Source organism: Pelobates fuscus, chromosome 5 (genome assembly GCF_036172605.1).
Source record: "Pelobates fuscus isolate aPelFus1 chromosome 5, aPelFus1.pri, whole genome shotgun sequence".
In the NCBI taxonomy this organism is placed as follows: domain Eukaryota; kingdom Metazoa; phylum Chordata; class Amphibia; order Anura; family Pelobatidae; genus Pelobates; species Pelobates fuscus.
The window spans coordinates 98,692,461-98,709,652 of record NC_086321.1 but is presented as its reverse complement, the minus strand read 5'-3'; the positions used below and the strand labels follow the sequence as shown (position 1 = coordinate 98,709,652).

Below are 17,192 nucleotides of genomic sequence, written 5' to 3'. Positions count from 1 at the left end.
TATTATTTTATATCGTTAGACACTTTTTTGGTTTGGTCTTTCTCTTCTTTCATTTACGTGTTTCCATTTTCACATGCAGATTTAATTGTGGTTCCTGCCATTCCCGAGAGTTAAATTATTAAATAGGATTTCACTACGCATTTGCTGGGGGTTGTTGGATATGTCGCCACTGATCTCAGAGCCATGGTACCCACGTGCAGCATTAGCAACCCTACTTGGTCAAGCATTTAATGGCTCGATACACTCGCGATTTTGCAGCCCAATTCTGCTCTGATGAAGTTAAAGAGAAATATGTCTAAATCCTTCACATCTTTATTGATTGGCGATATACAGCATTAGATCTTTCACTGAACTACAGTGACAGGGTTTCTCCTCCATTTGTTCTGGCTGTTATTACTGAGCTGAAAGGCATGGCAGGGACATGAATAGATTTCATAATGCAACATGACAGGGGATATGTATTGCCGACTGTGGAGCTGTGTGCTGCAGGAGAATCAGAAGTCACAAGGTGGCCTGGCTAACAGAGGTTCATCAGTGGTTCTCTAGTGCAAGCCAGCAGCTATTCCCCAGAGCTAAAATCGATCTTCTCAGCCATGAATTGCTCATACACTTAGCTAAACTTGTCATTACCCTTTGAATGCCAGAGGGGAGTGCAGATTTAACTGGTGTTTGGCATTTGAAATGATCATAAAGGAGTTCACCTATTGCGTGGCAGAGAGCTGTGAAAAGTACCACCTTTTACTTGGCATTCGAAAACCTTCTAAGTTTTATAGGGACCGTATTTTATTTGTAGCGGAACCTTTTGAACTCTGAATTGTACGTTCAAATATCATAGTTTGAAAAAAAAAAATCAGGTTCAGCCTTTCCACACACCTTTTTATGATGTGGAGCTAAAAGAACATAAAATTCCCACTTTGAAGAAATTGCCAGTTGTCTCACAAAAAGATAAAAAATCCTTTCTGACTTTTGTGGCAATCCGATTTCTCCATGGATCACCAAGCTATTTTTTTGTTTTGCTTTTGCTTTCAATTAATTCCCATTAATATTGCCTTTTGAGGCAATTTTATAAATAAATGTGCGCTCGTTATAAAACAGGCAAGAATCAGACAGAATCATACGTCTACACACCAAGTATGAATTTACATTTGACGCTTTGTAGCTGATTTTATTCAGCACAATTATTCTGCATTCAGTTATTAGAATTCCTCTTAGATTCACTGTATTCACGAACAACGAAATGCTAAGAGAATTAAGCTGAATGAGTCGCTATTTTCCACTGAATGTCACTGCTGAATTTAGTGTTAAGTGAATAGACCAATAGGCATCTCTGTGTAAGGAGTCTTTTCTACACATACTGCCTGTGTGTATTTACATGCTGTTAAGACACCTTATACACAGTGCCTTGTCTGCATGCTAAATAGACACTGAGCCTATGTCTGTGCTGTCTCTGTACGAACATTGTAGTTATACTGTATTGGAATTTTTTTGTTATCCTGACTGTATACTGCATTATATACAATTTGTACTATATACAGAACTTACAACATATATAGAACACTTTGTATATCCTGTCTGTATACGGTATGGTTTGGAGGGCTTTCAGGTGTGCTGGTCGAAAAGGTGTGTGTGTGTGTGAGTGAGTGTACGTACAGGAAACCAACTGGCCTCAGCTGCCTCTGTTAGTTACTTCAATAGACTGCCTCATTATGTTCTGCCACCTATCTATCGCCAGTCAACACCTTTTCTGGAGCCTGTAGACATGATACTGGAGAAGGAGACAAGCTCTATTCCACAATCAAACAACTTCCTGCACAGCCATGACCTGTTACCATGTATGTCTAGGAATGAGCAATTTTCTTAGTACACCACCATGAAATTGTCATGCTGTGCTAGCAAATGTTGGTGGTATAGAATATTCACTAACGACTCTAATTCAGCTGATCTTATTTGGAGAATTGAATAAACTAAATGAAGGACGTTCAGATGCAATTCAGCCAATCAGCCAAGTAATGAGGAGATTGGGCTTATTTTGCCAAACATCTAAAAGTAGCGGAAGAATTAATTAAGTTAAAAATACCAAATTTGCCTTTTAAAAATAACCAAATCTGTTATCTTAAAACACCTGAAATGTAGCTAAAAGTTAAATAGCATCATATTAGCTTCCCTAATTAGCACATAGCTAATTAAATAGTATAAGTTACATGATGCAAACGAGAAGCCTGTGCATTATCAGTGCTGCCAGCTTCTGTCTCCCACTTATTCCTTAATCCTCCAGTGTCATGGGAGTAGTAATCCTTAACAGTAGTTGGATCAGCCCAGCTTTACATGTTGTGTGGTGTTCCTTACAGTAAATTGTCTTTCTCCTGTTCATATTGTTTGAACATAATGTGAGTTTCCCAGGATCATTCGGCAGCTCTTTATTCATCATGACGTTTATCACCGTACCCAGGAGACCAGATGTATTCAGAAAACACATCTAAAGGTTAACAAAAAGCTCTGTGTAAATGAGTGAATCATCCCACTAACCAAAAGTGCCATGAACGTCACAAACTCTTAAGATCATTTAAATGCATGCGTGCTTTAGGGGTGATGTAGAAAAATTAAAGGATAGAGGATATGTATATATATATTTTATTTTATTTTTTTTATGCTATAAACAATAGGTTAATACAATATGTTTTACAAATAACAAGGTGACTTTTATTCAGTATGAATGATCAATGTTCAATCCAACAGTTGGACATTTATCAATACCAATCTATCAAATGCCTTCCATTGACATCCTCGATGGAGCCAGCAGAACCTATTACAGAGAACTGCACCGAATACCAGAGCATCAACAGTTTGTTTTCTGTGATGAATCACCGCTCTTTTGGGACAGAATGATAGACTGTGGTGTGTCTACTGAAGGTCTGGAGAAATTAGTTTTTCTCTACGCCAGACAAAAACAAACTGTCAACACTCTGATTCCTGGGCTATCATCGTTATCTATATTACTCGTGTGATTGTATTTTGTTTCACTCATTCTTTTTTCCTGCAGGTGTAACCACGCATAATGTCCTTATAAACCTTTATCTAATTTATGTTTCTATATTTATGTCCATGTTTTTGTTTGAACAATCATTCCTTTAATATATTTCTTTACAATATACAGTCCTTTCCTCCCCTCCCAGGCCCTTGCTTGCAAACCTCAGATAGAGCAATAATAGGAATATATATAAACCCTTAGGCAAGACATCAAATTACTCCCTCGCCCTTCCCATTAATGAACACCTATAATGAACTCATAAAACAAGTGGGGGCACTCAGCCATATTTACATTGCTACGGCTGCCTATGTTACTTAATGTTCAACCTGATGCCACCTTGTCAAATTGATTGACAGATATAAATCAAGTCTTTATTTTTTTAGACACTACTGGCAACACATCAATATTTGCTCCAAGCTAATCTGTTTAGATTACTAAAATATTTCACACTGTGTGTTAAACCTTAGCAACGTGCCAGCTCAGCATCAGCAACAACGTAAGTGTTAACTAGATATGAGCTTGGATGCTAAGGTTTTTTTTTTTATTAAATTGAAGAATGCCCCGGTGTATCCTCATCCTTTGTGCTTTGTATTTTTCACTGTGTCTCGGCTACATTGGAGTGTTTAATAGCAAATGGCACGGTGACACTGATCAGCCTTGCTTTATGGGGCAGATATTTAAGGTTGCTTTGGGCCACCAGTTTAAGTGCAGCTTGTGAGATGTCATGACTCCCTTGCTTGTCTTAAAATAACATAGAGTGGCTGGATTATGGTATTGATTCACAGCATTCTTCCCTCACTCTCTTTCTCTCTGATTAAGTGAGCAATGTATAGAAGCATATGAATTGCTGCTGGCTCTGGCGGAAAGCGAACAGTCTCTCATTCTTGGCCAATTCCGAGCTGCGGGGGTCGGATCAGTAGGTGAGAACTTAATGGCTCTTTTTTTCCAAGCAGACAAGCTGAATTATAAACCAACAGAAAAAAAAAAACGTAAATCATAAAAAAAAAATAATAAAAAAAAAAAAATGACAGGGTGGCTCTCACTGGCCAAATTCAAATCAAATGGCTTAAGCCTTAAGGTATAATCCTGTGCATGATGTGTGTTCCACACCACAGGCTACATCGTATCTACCTTTATTTAAACTAACTTTTAGGGTTATCTCACACACATGACAAAATATTAACCATCTGAGTTTTAGGACAAATTCATGTATTTACATAAACTCAGCTGGAGAATACTGTAGCTCAGTATAAATGAACGATAATTAACTCTATAGTACTCACTTCAGTAATCAAAAAACACTGATTTGCACGTTATTTTATCATGTGTGTCCTTATAAAAGTCTAAATCTATACGTATGAATTTACTGCCCTTAAAGGGGAAACCTCACTTCCTTGGATATTACCCCACTGAATAAAACCTTGCTAATCAGCTATGACTTGTAATCTTATTTTATGCGATGCATGGTTTTATTTTGTTAAATATTTATTAATTGACATCACAATCCAGTTTTGGTCTGGCACAGCCAGGGCAAACCTTGTACTGGACCATAAGAAACAGGAACATTGTTTATGTTTCTCCTCCTCTCTGTATTGACTGACAGGTGCAAAAAGTAAAACTTGGAACAATGATTATCAGGGATCCAAGATCGAGCCACTCCATTCCAGAACAATCATTAAATACAGACCTCCAAAGCATATGTTTGTTAAATATAGAGGAAAAGTAAACGTAATATTAAAAATTGTGGGAAGTGACCATTCCCCTTTAACAATATGTATTATTAAAGGGATCCTCCAGGCAGGCACCATAACAACTGAGCCTAAATTCTTACTGTGAACTTGTCCCTGGCACCGTTAACAAATGGTTAAGGCCCAAAGTATTTAAGCTAGCACATGATTAACCCTGCCTCTCAGTGGCTGAGAGCCTCAGCTGATACTTTAACAATACAAAACCACTTAAGAAAGGTGCTCTCAGTCCGTCAATGGCACACCTGTCCGATGCTTCCTAATTAAATCTTAAGACAAAAGGAGGAGGAGAGGGGCCAAGCTAGCCAGCACCCGATTCACCACTTTGGAGTTAAACTATTTGTTAACAGTTTAACCACAATAGGTCAGATGGCCCCAGGGACATCCTAGCACAATAGAAATTAGATCCAATTAAGTTGTTATGGTACTGGGAGGTTCCCTTTAGCTCTTAGATAACCTGAGCTGACTAAGTAATGTATGTTTGCATCATCTAATAACCTGCTGCACAAATTTCAAGTTGACCAAGTTTTTTTTGTGGTTGTGCAATTTAGCGGAGCAGTCGGGCGATGAGAACATCACCCAGATGTTAAAGCGAGCCCATGACTGCAGGAAGACAGCAGAGAATGCAGCCAAGGCCCTGCTGATGAAGCTCGAGGGCAGCTGTGGAGGAGCGTTTGCTGTGACCGGATGTAGTGTCCAGCCCTGGGAGAGTCTATCATCAAACAGTCACACCAGGTAATATTGTACATTAGATTTCATCCAAATATCATCCATTTAAACCTTTTCCGTTTAACCTGTGGTTGCGAGACCCCTTCCACTCCCCTCCGCCCTCAAAAGAAAATAATTGGTGTGATGAGATGTTGCAGGAAAAAAAGTTAACATCTTTGTATATTTATTTTTTATGTTTTTAACTTATGCTGCTTGAAATTTTATTTCACTATAGCACCCCATTTAAATACACGTTTTATCATTTCACATATTGTTAGATGTTTATTGTGTAGTGTATGTTGCAATTATGTTGCCAATATATGAATTATAAACCCCCCATATTATAATATAAAGTACCGTAAATACTGCAGATACTGTACCAGCAAAGTGTGTACCAACCTGGTATTTGAAACAGTGTCCTCCTTTGGGTACGTAAAACAGAACAAGGAATTATCATCACAATCTGCTAAAGTAGACAAACCTGCACCATGTACATTTGGCAGACCTGATAGTAGTTATCTGCCATCTGTCACCCTCAGCGAGGGGATATCATTCTGCCGGTTTGTGTCATTAAAGTTTTCCCAGTAAACTATATGTTTAGGTCTCTTTCCAGATATATGCTCTGTTGTTGTCCCCGGTGTTATACAAATTAAAACCGACAGGTTTATTAATATCATAAAATTGTTTAAGTTTTATTGATCGTAGATTCTTTCTTGCAGGGAATGATAGTGTGTCTGTACAATAGCCATTTATCTGCTCTTCTGCCACAATAGAACGAACACTACGTTCTTGCAGTTAGTCTTGGCTGAACTGAATTCATGGGGACACATCTAGGGCTAAAGTGTGGATAGTTGCGAATTCAAAGTGAATTTCTCACTTTAGGTAAACTAAAAAAATAACTGAACTGAGAATTTATCTAAAGTGAGTATTGTGGCCTAACATATGAAATTCACTTTGAGTTCCCAACATAATGTGTGATTGTGCAGAACCCTGATTGCTAGGGTTGGAGAGGATGAAATGCAGCCTCACTTGAAGTGTAAAGGGTATATTGAGTAAAGATCAGTGGACCACGTGTTCAAAATAGAAAGACTCTGAATGGAGGTCAAAGAGCGAGAAACCCAACTCGGCTTAAGTGATGAATAATTAAAAAGGTAAGTAAATAGAGAGAAGATTAAAAAAAAAAAATAGTACGAAGTAAAAACATAATGCTGATATAAAAGATAAGTAGTAAAACAGATATCTGAAATGCCACACAATGGATACACATTCACAAAACAAATTCCACACATTCTAACCTAAAGTTCAAGTTCTTTCAGTGTCACGGGAAAGTGAGCTATAAATCATTAAAATGACTTCAATTGTCACACTTAAAAGGAAAAATTAGCATTCGAATGCCCCTGACATGACATGGTTTCCTTATGAACAAAGAAACATGTTAATAGACATCTTCTTTGAGATATTATATTTTAATTGTAAAAGGGCATTCCACACTGGAGCTGAACCTATTCCAAGTGCACAGAAGCACGTCTATGCATAAAAACATAACTAGTGAGCAGTATATCCATACGTCACGTTTTTGGGACATATAAGCATTTAGAAAGAAAAAAATCTGAACTGCTTACTTTTATTGTATTATTGTCTCTTTATTATGCACTGATGATGTATATGTTTTTTCAGACGGTTTTATTTCTACTTCTTTTTTGCTAGTGTATTTGAAGGCAGCCATCAGCATTCCAGATGTTGTAGACTACAACTCCCATAATGCTCTATAGCAGGGGTCCTCAAACTCCGGCCCGCCAGATGTTGCTGAACTACAACTCCCATGATTCTCTGACTATCTATGTAATTCAAAGAATCATGGGAGTTGTAGTTCAGCAACATCTGGAAGGCCACCGTTTGAGGACCCCTGCTCTATAGGGTAGGTGTAATCCACAACATCTGGAGTGTCTAAGGTTTCCTACCTTTGTTCTAGTGAGTAGTGTGTACATTTTTTTGTCAGTATGCATACCTAGCACAATATAAAAAAAAAAAGTGGTGTATTGATGGGCTTCTAATTCCTATTAATGTGCACTAAAAGTGTATAACAATGGCGTTTCTCCTATCACCTCAAGCAAATCAAGTAAAATAATAAAAAAAGTAATACACCCATTAAAATCTAGTGACGATTACAGGAGTTTAGAACAATACATAACCATACATAGTGCGTATAAAATATATGTTAAAGTAGGTGAAAAGGATAAAAGTCACAAGTGTGGACCCGTGCTAGGCTCTACAGAACGTGCTCCAAGGTGCCAATTCTGGCTAGGATATACAAAACAGGAGGGAATGCAGAAATCCTAAAATTAATAACTATTTTATTAAATAATAAATCTTGCATTCCCTCCTGTTTTGGATAACCTAGCCAGAATTGGCACCTTGAAGCACATTCTGTAGAGCCTGGTGAGTTTCATTCTTTTCATTAATTTTATTTTAACATATAATTTATTCAGAGTACACTATGTATGTATGTTTGTTTTGTTTTAGATTCCTGTAATAATCACTATATTTTCTACAACTAATTTCTGTTCGTAAGTATCTTTTGTGTGGTCACTATTGGGTTTATGACTTTTTTTTAAAATTATTTTTGCAAATAAATTCTCCACTTCTGAGATACGTATTCTTAAATACAGTGTTGCAATTTTTAAAATTTATTTTTTTGTCTTTGGGAGCAAACACCTTCAGGAATAAGGAGACAATTTTTTTTCAAATTTGGAGCAACTCCACATAAAACTATTGCATATAATATGCAAATGTATAAGACGGGTGATTTAAATGTGGTTCCTGGATACCTGTACAAAAATGTATCCACAATGATAAAACAGCAAGGGCCACGAATAGAGTAGTATAGTCGTACACTTAGAGATAATAAAATTCAATGTTGAACTCACAAGAGTACCGTATATTAAAAAGGAGCTTATCTGGTGTGTAGTTAATCAACTGGTATTATCAAATATACATGTAAAAGAAATGGTGGAGAAAAATAGTGTAACACTGTATACAGATGTAACAAACTGCTTTATTAGTCACATTTACAAAATAGAAGATAATTAAAAGCCCATCATCCTATCTCCGGAGGAACTGGATCGTTCATAAAGTGCAGGTGAAAAGATGAACTTAATCCTCCTTTCTCTCTAAAACCGTGATGCTGGCATAAACATAACAAAACACTGGAATATATGTCTCATCCTTCGTGTTTCGTCTTCCAGGAGACTTCCTCAGGGGTATCGGTAACAAGTCTGTCCACACATTTATTAAATGTAATGCAAAGGTCCCTTATACATACAATACAGCCACCTCCAAATTGTTATCAGCCAACCCCGGGTAGTCCGCTCTTCACGTTCACCGTAATTGTGGAAACTTGCGCCAATATTGCACAATTCCTATTGGATTTCAGTCATGGAACGCGTGTGTGTTCCAATGATGTGATCGCGCCGATATCCTTCTTCTGGGTATGTGCTGTGTGAACCTGCTTGCCAAGGTAAACTCCTGCAGCCTCAGAGGGCTTAGGAATACATTTAACAGAACTTTTATTGCAGACAATAATGGAAGATGAGCGGAAGGTGCATGCATATGTAAATTTCTAAGTAACAATTTGAAGAGGAAGTTGACGTCTATGACACTTATGTGCACTTGCAAAAATAAACCAACTCTGTTGTGGAGCAGAATATCAGTACAAGTGCAGTAAGTGAGGATTTGTTCATTATTGAAATCTTAAAGAAACACTCCAAGCTGGAAAAATGCCAGCTTTTCTGAAAGCCTAAACTCTGTGAACGTATATAAACCCCATTAATCAGATTTTGCTTACTCTTTGCGTCCAGTTGCATTTCTGAAAAACATTCTTGTCGTATATCATTCTGTGATCATTTACACACGTGGTTATAATTATTATTCTCATTTATACACGGCTCGCGTATGCTGCAGCACTTTTTTTAAGTCGGGATTTATAAAAGCGAGTAATTGACAAAAAATTATTTTGCCAGATACAAGATATAATGGTTATATTTGATTTAACGTCAAGACGTGCAAAGCACTAGCACACATATTGCCCTGTGGATATCTGTGCATGCCCACATACAACACTTGCAGATAACCTACTGTGGGTACATATTTAAAGCTTACCATGTGGAGTCATAACAAATAACTGTAACCAACCTCAGTGAATACAGGGGCAGTAACCTCTGACATGAATTTCGGTATGCATCACAATCTTTTATCTAAGTGACTATTAGTACCAGTGAGCAAGGACTTCTTGGTCTCAAATGCGTTGGGCTTTGGCTCCAACCAGTAGTACAGTTCCTAATGCATATGTTGTTCATACTAATAAAGCGGCAATAATTTGTATACTCTGCTGGAGCATGGCGTTTTAGTGGTAACCAAGCAAGTGTTTTCTTTGCCCATTAGAATGCCTCTATACTGGCTCTGGAATGTTCCTGTAATACTGTAGTATGGAGTTTGTTCCCCTAGATGTGAGAGCTTTGGTGTTGAATAAGACAGTATTATTTTCTTGTCCCAAATGTAATGAATTGGTAACTCTCCAAGCAGCTACAGTCGTTTCGCAGTTACCCTAAGTAACCGCATAACCCAGTAGGTATACAGTGTTTCCAGGACAAGCTGGGATTGGATACAGGAAGCCAGAAATGGATAACCACATAGGAGTTTGGTCCCATTGGAAGACAAAGGAATCCAAAAACCAGTGTCAGGGTATCAAAGACTACCAGACGAGGTGGCTCAAAACAGAAATGATATGGGAGTCACACAAGGGAAACTGAAACCACACATCCAAACTACTCAAAGATAACACAAATTATATGTCAGCTCTGGCTTAAGCATGGACCTCTGCTATCTTACTGGACTTCATAGACGTTGGAGAGATTTAATTTAATTTAATGCCATCTGAGAAGTAAAATGTGCATTATAACCAATGAAGTGTCGGTCTTTCCAAACATTAATCAATAAGTACAGCTAGAGATTGACTAGCTAGATTTGAGATAAGCCAGCTGTCATTTAAAGTCTTACAATTCTGTTGACAATGCCTCTGCAGCTATATTCCCCAGGGTTCAGTTTAAAGAGTGGGCTTATAAATGCATCAAAATAATGGTCATACATAAAAGATCATCACATCGTCGCCTCAAGTACTGGCACCAAGAGCACTTGGCAGAATAAGGTCTAGAACAAGCAGCACATTAATCATAACCTGTATGACACTAATTCGGCAAGGATCGCTTATTTACAATTTGAAATATTATTGTTTTGGGGTTGTTACATTAATTTAAGTGTTGGAAGTGTTAAGATAATTTTCCAGGTAGGGAAAAAGAGATTAACTTTGATATTAAAAGGATTAAATGAGAGCTTAGCGTAATTCCAACGTTAAATTAACATTCCAAGCACCATAACCATTACTGTGCGCTGTGATTATGGTGCCAAGAGTGCCCTGGCACCCCAAAACATTTTTACTTTTTAACTGGCCTTTGCCTGGCATTGCTCCCCACTCCAACTGTAGCTCAGTGAGAGCCAAAAGAGCTCTTCTCTGAGCTGATGCTCTCAGCCAGTGAGCTAGCTCTGCTTTAATATGTAACAGAAGCATATAGGAGGCTTAAGGAGGCATCCAGCAATCTCCAGGTAAGAAGTAAAATCGTTTTAAAACCATTTGACTCCTTACAATAAACTGGTGTACTGTAGTGGTTATGGTGCCTGGCGTGTTTTTTTTAAGTAAAAAATACTGCATAACTCTTAATATCGTGCAAGCATAACAGAGAACTTAAACCTTTATAATTATTATTTGTATATCATCAACATATGTTGCAGTGCAGTTAAATGTGAAAATGTGAAATGTTTGTAGAATGAGTTTGGTGGTTGTTACCTTGGAGAAATCTCATCCATGATGCACGCGTTATTTTTTGCTATTATGAATATAACCGTACATACACCTTGCTTTTCTTCGTATTCACTGAATAATAACCTTCTTATCAAACGGCTTTTTCCAGGAGAAATATTTTCTATTTTGGGGTCAGAGTCCAATCTTGGGCAGTTACGTCCTAATGCATATCCTTGTTTACAGAATCTGTGTGGCTCATCTGGCCCTGTGCATATTGAAATTAATGACAATGCCAGCCTGTATTTTAACCCAGCTATATTTGTGTAGCTAACAGACTGTGAGCTGTTTATCTCCTTAGCTGCCACATTCATGGAGCAAAGTTTAATATGATCCATTTGTTGCTGTCAGATCCTTATTCATTGCATTAATAGGTTTCAGATTTATCTGGAAGCAGATTGGTTAACTGATTAAGATCAGTGGCGCTGCAGATTTAATTTAATATGGTACTCTTCCAGACAGACAGGCAGTAGAAAATATTATTATTATTTTTTATTTAATGCAGCCCCGCAATTTCCTTTTTTTCCCCTGAAGGAAAATTGCTAAAGATTATTTAAATACTCCTGCTAGGCTCTGTGAAAATTACCTGTTGGATGGAAATTTTCTCTAAATTTGACGGCTAACACAATACACGCTTGTGTTTGCTTTCTTTTGTCAACGTTGAACAATGGCAAGAGGTAGCTGGTTTTAAAGGCTGTGTTTGATGGATTGATCAGCTCTGCATCTGACATATATTCCTTGAAGCTTTGTAAAAGTAGAGGTCTGGAGGGGTGTGTGTGTGTGTTTGTGTGTGTATATATATATATAATTAAACCCTATTAGACAGGCTTACAAAGCTACTTGCCACTGCAGAGAGTCCATGTCACATTCCCCAGGGGTTGGATTTTTACTACCAATGGCTACTGGCAAGTAAAAAATTATGAGCCCTGTGTATTTGTATGTATGTATATATGTGGATGGATGTTGATTTTTTTTTATTATTCCATTGTAGCTAGTCATATAATAAACTACTGAAAAGCTGTCCACAGATGTAAAAAGAAATTACAAACAATAGTCACATATGAGTATAAATAAATGGCATGTTACACTGTTTTCAATAATTTATTGTGTGATCTATTATTAGAAGCCTAAATAAATGGGCAGATTTCTAATGTCTGCCATGACACGTAATAAGCTTGGATATGGCAGCAAACTGGGTCTGTAGGCGTTATGAGGATGTGGGACCTCTCCGTGCAGGACTGCATCCTTAATAGATGGAAAAAGGAAGGCAAGTTTTTTTTTTTTTTTTTTTTTAAATGTTATTCTTTATTTTGTAGTGCAAAAGTTGTCATACATGCGCGTTATTACATTTCAGCAAGTTTGCAAAATGTGTGAAGGGTTACAGCCTAAGGTGATGAGAAGACATAGAAAGTGCACTTTTTTATATTTTTTTTTAGTACAAAACTATAAAACATAAGTGAATAATTATTTAGTCATGCATCGGTTGACATAAAAGCGATGTAATGGCAATACCACAAAAGGGATGAAAGAGGAGTAACATGTCACAATACGTATGCTCGTACTCATAGTGTAATATACTTGTTCAGTACAATGTATTGCTTAAATCTAACATGACATTGGATGGGGATCAAAACCTGGTTACTGGTCGTGTAACTTAAACTAAGTTCACCCAGTGGTCCCCAGGCGGTGGGCAGTAAATGGTGCACCAAACGGGCTAAGTAACAGGAGGGGTTAACATTTACGCCTCAGATCTGATTTCAACAGAGAGATTTATACGGGGTGCGTAATGTACTACTACAAGCGAGGAGCTAAGCCACAGGATTGGGGGAAGATGCACCTTAATGTGATACCCCTATTCTTAAGGGGAAGGGTATTGGGGAGGGAGTGACGAGGCCTATCATCTGGTGCTGAGATGGAGATAGAGGGTGCCGCTGGGTCTATTATTGTGGTAACCCTTTGGTCGCAGGCAGTTGCACAAGAGAGTTATAATGTAAAACAAACTAGAGATAACAATTATATAATACTAGTGAAAACATATTATAATCTAGTGACCTATAGAAATGTGGTATTTAAAGCCAAAACGTGTTGGTGGGACACTTGTGTGGGGAATATGAGTGTCCTATATCTGCTTTGATGCAGCCAAGGGGCTTGGTTGCCCAGCAAGGAAGCTTAGTCCCGGTCCTGAGTCAGGTAGTTGGGTCTTCGGGGGGATCCTGCCCTTGGTACAAAAGGGGTGATGTTGGTTGGATCCCAGAGATTCCGGGGGGTTGGGTTGCGGGCAAGTCGGGAAGGCCCAGTGTCTTCCTGAAAGCGGGTGCTCCTTCTAGCGTGGTTAGAGATTGTGTGTGGCTTGTAGGGATCTGTTTTTTCCCCATCTGTAGGTCACTCCAGCATTTCTTAGGTGAGTGGTTATGGTACCGAAGACTTTCCTCAATAACAAAATGGATCTCTTGAGGTCCTGGAAGAAGGAAAGGTGGGAGCCTTCGAAGGCTAGTGGGGTTTTGCCCTTTAGGGCAAACCTAATTTGAATACACAGCGCACGATCACATCCCTGACCATAGCTGTGGGAGCCCTGGCCGAGCTGGAGATGCAGTAAATCCCATCAATGGCTATTTTCTTAGCGACAGAGTGAGGCAAGATAGTGGTTAGCAAGCGTTGGACATAGTGTGGCAGTTCTTGACCGAGATTGCTTCAGGTATATTCCTGATTTTTATGTGGCTACGTTGCTGCATGCGTGTTGATAGTGCCCTCTGTTCAGTTTGTAGCTGATGGAGAGAGGCTTTGAGTGATTTCTTCCTCATTTGTTCTCACTCTGTCTCTGACCTGTTGGATATCTATCTTAACAAGGTTCACATCTGCAGCCAACAGTTTTTTTTTTTTTTATTCTTTATTTTATTTGTGCATGGAAATTCACATATAGCACACCGTGCCACAATAGCCAGAGTATGCAGATGTACAGGTGGTGCCGATTAAGGCGAGTAGTAGACATAAATAACCCTGGTGAAGAGTTTGCCTGACTGTTGTAGGGTAGTGGTATGTTAAGTAAGATTATTAGGTGTGGCCTCTTTAGCGTTGCAGGTGTCTAGGTTATGATGTGGCACTAGTCAACAGAAAAGTAAATTAAATTAACAGGTTTTAAAAGTTATGTCTAGTGACAGTTGCGTTTAACCTATCAACAATATATAGTTATAACAAGCTTGGCTAAACAGTGTAGGTGCTAGAGTAAGGTTAGCTAGTTTTCGCTTAACAGATTAGTCTAGTCTATGTAGGCTACAGTACGCTACTATATGCCAGACAATGTTAGACAGAGTGTCACGTTAGCCTCCAGCACATGCTAAACATTATGCTAGTAACCACCTGCTGCTTAGTATCTATCGGTTGGGTCAGAAGCTGTGCACATTTAGTTATGCAGCCTGCGTTTCTGGCTAACTATGGATAAGGTTGCTTTAACACGGTTATGCTTTACATGCAAATGGCTGTATGAGTAGATGAAACGGTATAGGCTTAACAGTAAGGTGTATGTTTAGCATTACATTACGTGAGACCATATACTGCTCAACATGGCGCTCACGGTTCTTAGTGTCCATTCCGGGGTCATTCACCCTACTCCTGATGCTTTGAGGGTGTAGCTGGCGTGATGGCTCGATTGCTGCCTCCCGCCAGGCCTTTCTCATGGTGTGCCCCCGTGGGTCGGGTGGTTTAGCAGTGCTTTGCAGTGTGGGAGCGTAAATTCTGGCTCCTGCGAAGCGCGGTTCTTTTTCCAGCTGTGCTGCGTTTCGCCTCCGGTTCCAGTTGGGAGCCATATTGGATGTACGGGGGGGTTCCCATCTAGTTGGCGCTGAGTTACCGGGCGGATATATGCCGTTATCTTTCTCACTGCCAGCCTGTAGAGCTTCCCCCGGACTTTCATCTTTGTCCATAGGTTGTCGCAGAGCTGATCATAGAACTCCCTCGTGTGTTTGGGAGGTTTGATGAGTGTGCTCTGTGTTGTGAGTTTTGCCTGGCGCGCCATCTTGATCTGTACTCGCTTAATTTTGCTTCTTTGTGGGAGCTCGTGTGAAGTGCGTCCGGCCATCTTGGCTGCCAGGCCCCGCCTTCCTGCAGCCAACAGTTTTTGTATGTCGGCTAGGAGTACCCCGATGCCCCTTTTGTGGTGGGGGCCAAGTCATCCGTAGGCTCCTGGGGTTGGTCAGCCATATTTTCAGCCATGGTGGTGTTTTCCTGCCTTAATGGTGGTGCAGGAGGTTCAGGAGGGTCTTCTGTGAGAGTAGGCCCAAGTTGCGCAGGCCGCTGTAGCATCTCCCCAATGTCCCGACTGGCAGTCTGGTTGTGCGATCACCGTGTTTTTGCAGGCATGTAGGCTGCTTGTGTGGTGACTGGAAGTAGAGGAGTGTCTTCCCACTCTTGCGTGTATGGCCCATACAGGTTCCCAAGGTCCAGGATTGGTGGCGTGTATTAGGCTGCAGTTTTGTGCCTCTGCTTAGGCTGCTTCGGTGCCTGGAAAAATGGCATCAGTCGATTCCTCTCACCATCCGGGTGCAGGTAAGGGTGTTTGTGAGGCTCGGTGAGCTCAGTAGTTTGAGTTGTTGTGGTTTGGCACAGAGCACACAGAGATGGCGTCCGACCAAGCAGGCTGTCAAGCTCCGCCCCAAGTAGTTTTTATTCTTAACCTGGACATAAATGTGCAGCAAACATGCTTTTACATGAGTTAGACTTATTTCCGGTAGTATCATGTTTACAGTAATTTAGGGTTATTCACAAAACCAATAATTGTAAAGTAATGGGAATGGATTTTAGGCCCATATAGCCAAATTGTATCATTTTTAAATATTTGTCTATTTAGGCCTAAAATGTTATTTTCCCCTGTATGTTCTGTACATTTCCCAGCTGAGTTAGTGATCTATCTGTGCTGTAGAGTCTGACTAGGCCTGACTTACAGATGAAAGAATCAGTAACACAGGTTTCTGTCTATGTTTTACTGTTTTAACGCTTTAAGATATATACATCAAACCGTCTCTTTTCTATGTTTATTTTTTTTTTATTCTTTATTTTTGCAATGACAGAAATTGTGGTATTTCTGCAGTATAGAGGCTTGTGCAAAAGCCATAACATGTTTTATATATCCTTATCTCCGTGATACAGAAAGGAAAAGTTATTTTGTTAAAACATGTATTTTGTTATACAACGGTAATTGGCTTGGTCCGTCTTTTTTTTTTAACTATAAAGTTTCAGTCTCCAACCGATTTCATTTAAATGTTGATGCGTTACATGTGTATATGAAATTGAAAGCTTCACATTTTTGTGTTTAGTTCAAAAAATGCTTAGTCCCATGAATCTTTGTTTCTACATATTTTAGCCATAAAATGTATTCTTAATCACCAGTGTTTCGTACAAGCAATTCCCTGACAAGTAAGAAATGTTTGGATTTGTTATTCCCATGCTCACAGTACTTAAAAACAAAGCAACTTAATCTAAAACGCAATGCTATTCTCTGGTTGATTACTGAGATCGGCTTGTGTTCCAGGCAGACAGGTTAATGGTTGACCTTACGTTCAACTAACAGATGACTGAACATGGAGACTATTAAAACTGATTTTTAAAAGAACACTCTAAGCACCACAATAGATAACTGCATTTGATTTTTATCCTCTCATACATGCTTTATTTTTCTCCTCATTCAATTCTGTTTAGTTTTGCTAAAAAAAAGTATTTGCAGATTTCTAAAGCATAATTCCTCCCCCATTTCACTCTTCTTTTCACAAAGCAACTTCCATGCTAGAATTACTCAGAATATGTAAGC

The 17,192-nt window shown here is 39.0% G+C and overlaps 1 protein-coding gene across 3 annotated transcripts in view; it reads left to right on the top strand.

Annotated features, from left to right (window-relative positions):
* The window catches only part of MCC (MCC regulator of WNT signaling pathway), a 373,218-nt gene that overhangs the window by 322,818 nt on the left and 33,208 nt on the right, over positions 1–17,192 (top strand). For all 3 annotated transcript variants that reach the window (XM_063454100.1, XM_063454101.1, XM_063454102.1), the window contains 2 exons: positions 3,848–3,948; positions 5,325–5,508. In XM_063454100.1, coding sequence (XP_063310170.1) covers positions 3,848–3,948; positions 5,325–5,508 — 285 coding nt within the window. The remainder of the gene's footprint in view (positions 1–3,847; positions 3,949–5,324; positions 5,509–17,192) is intronic.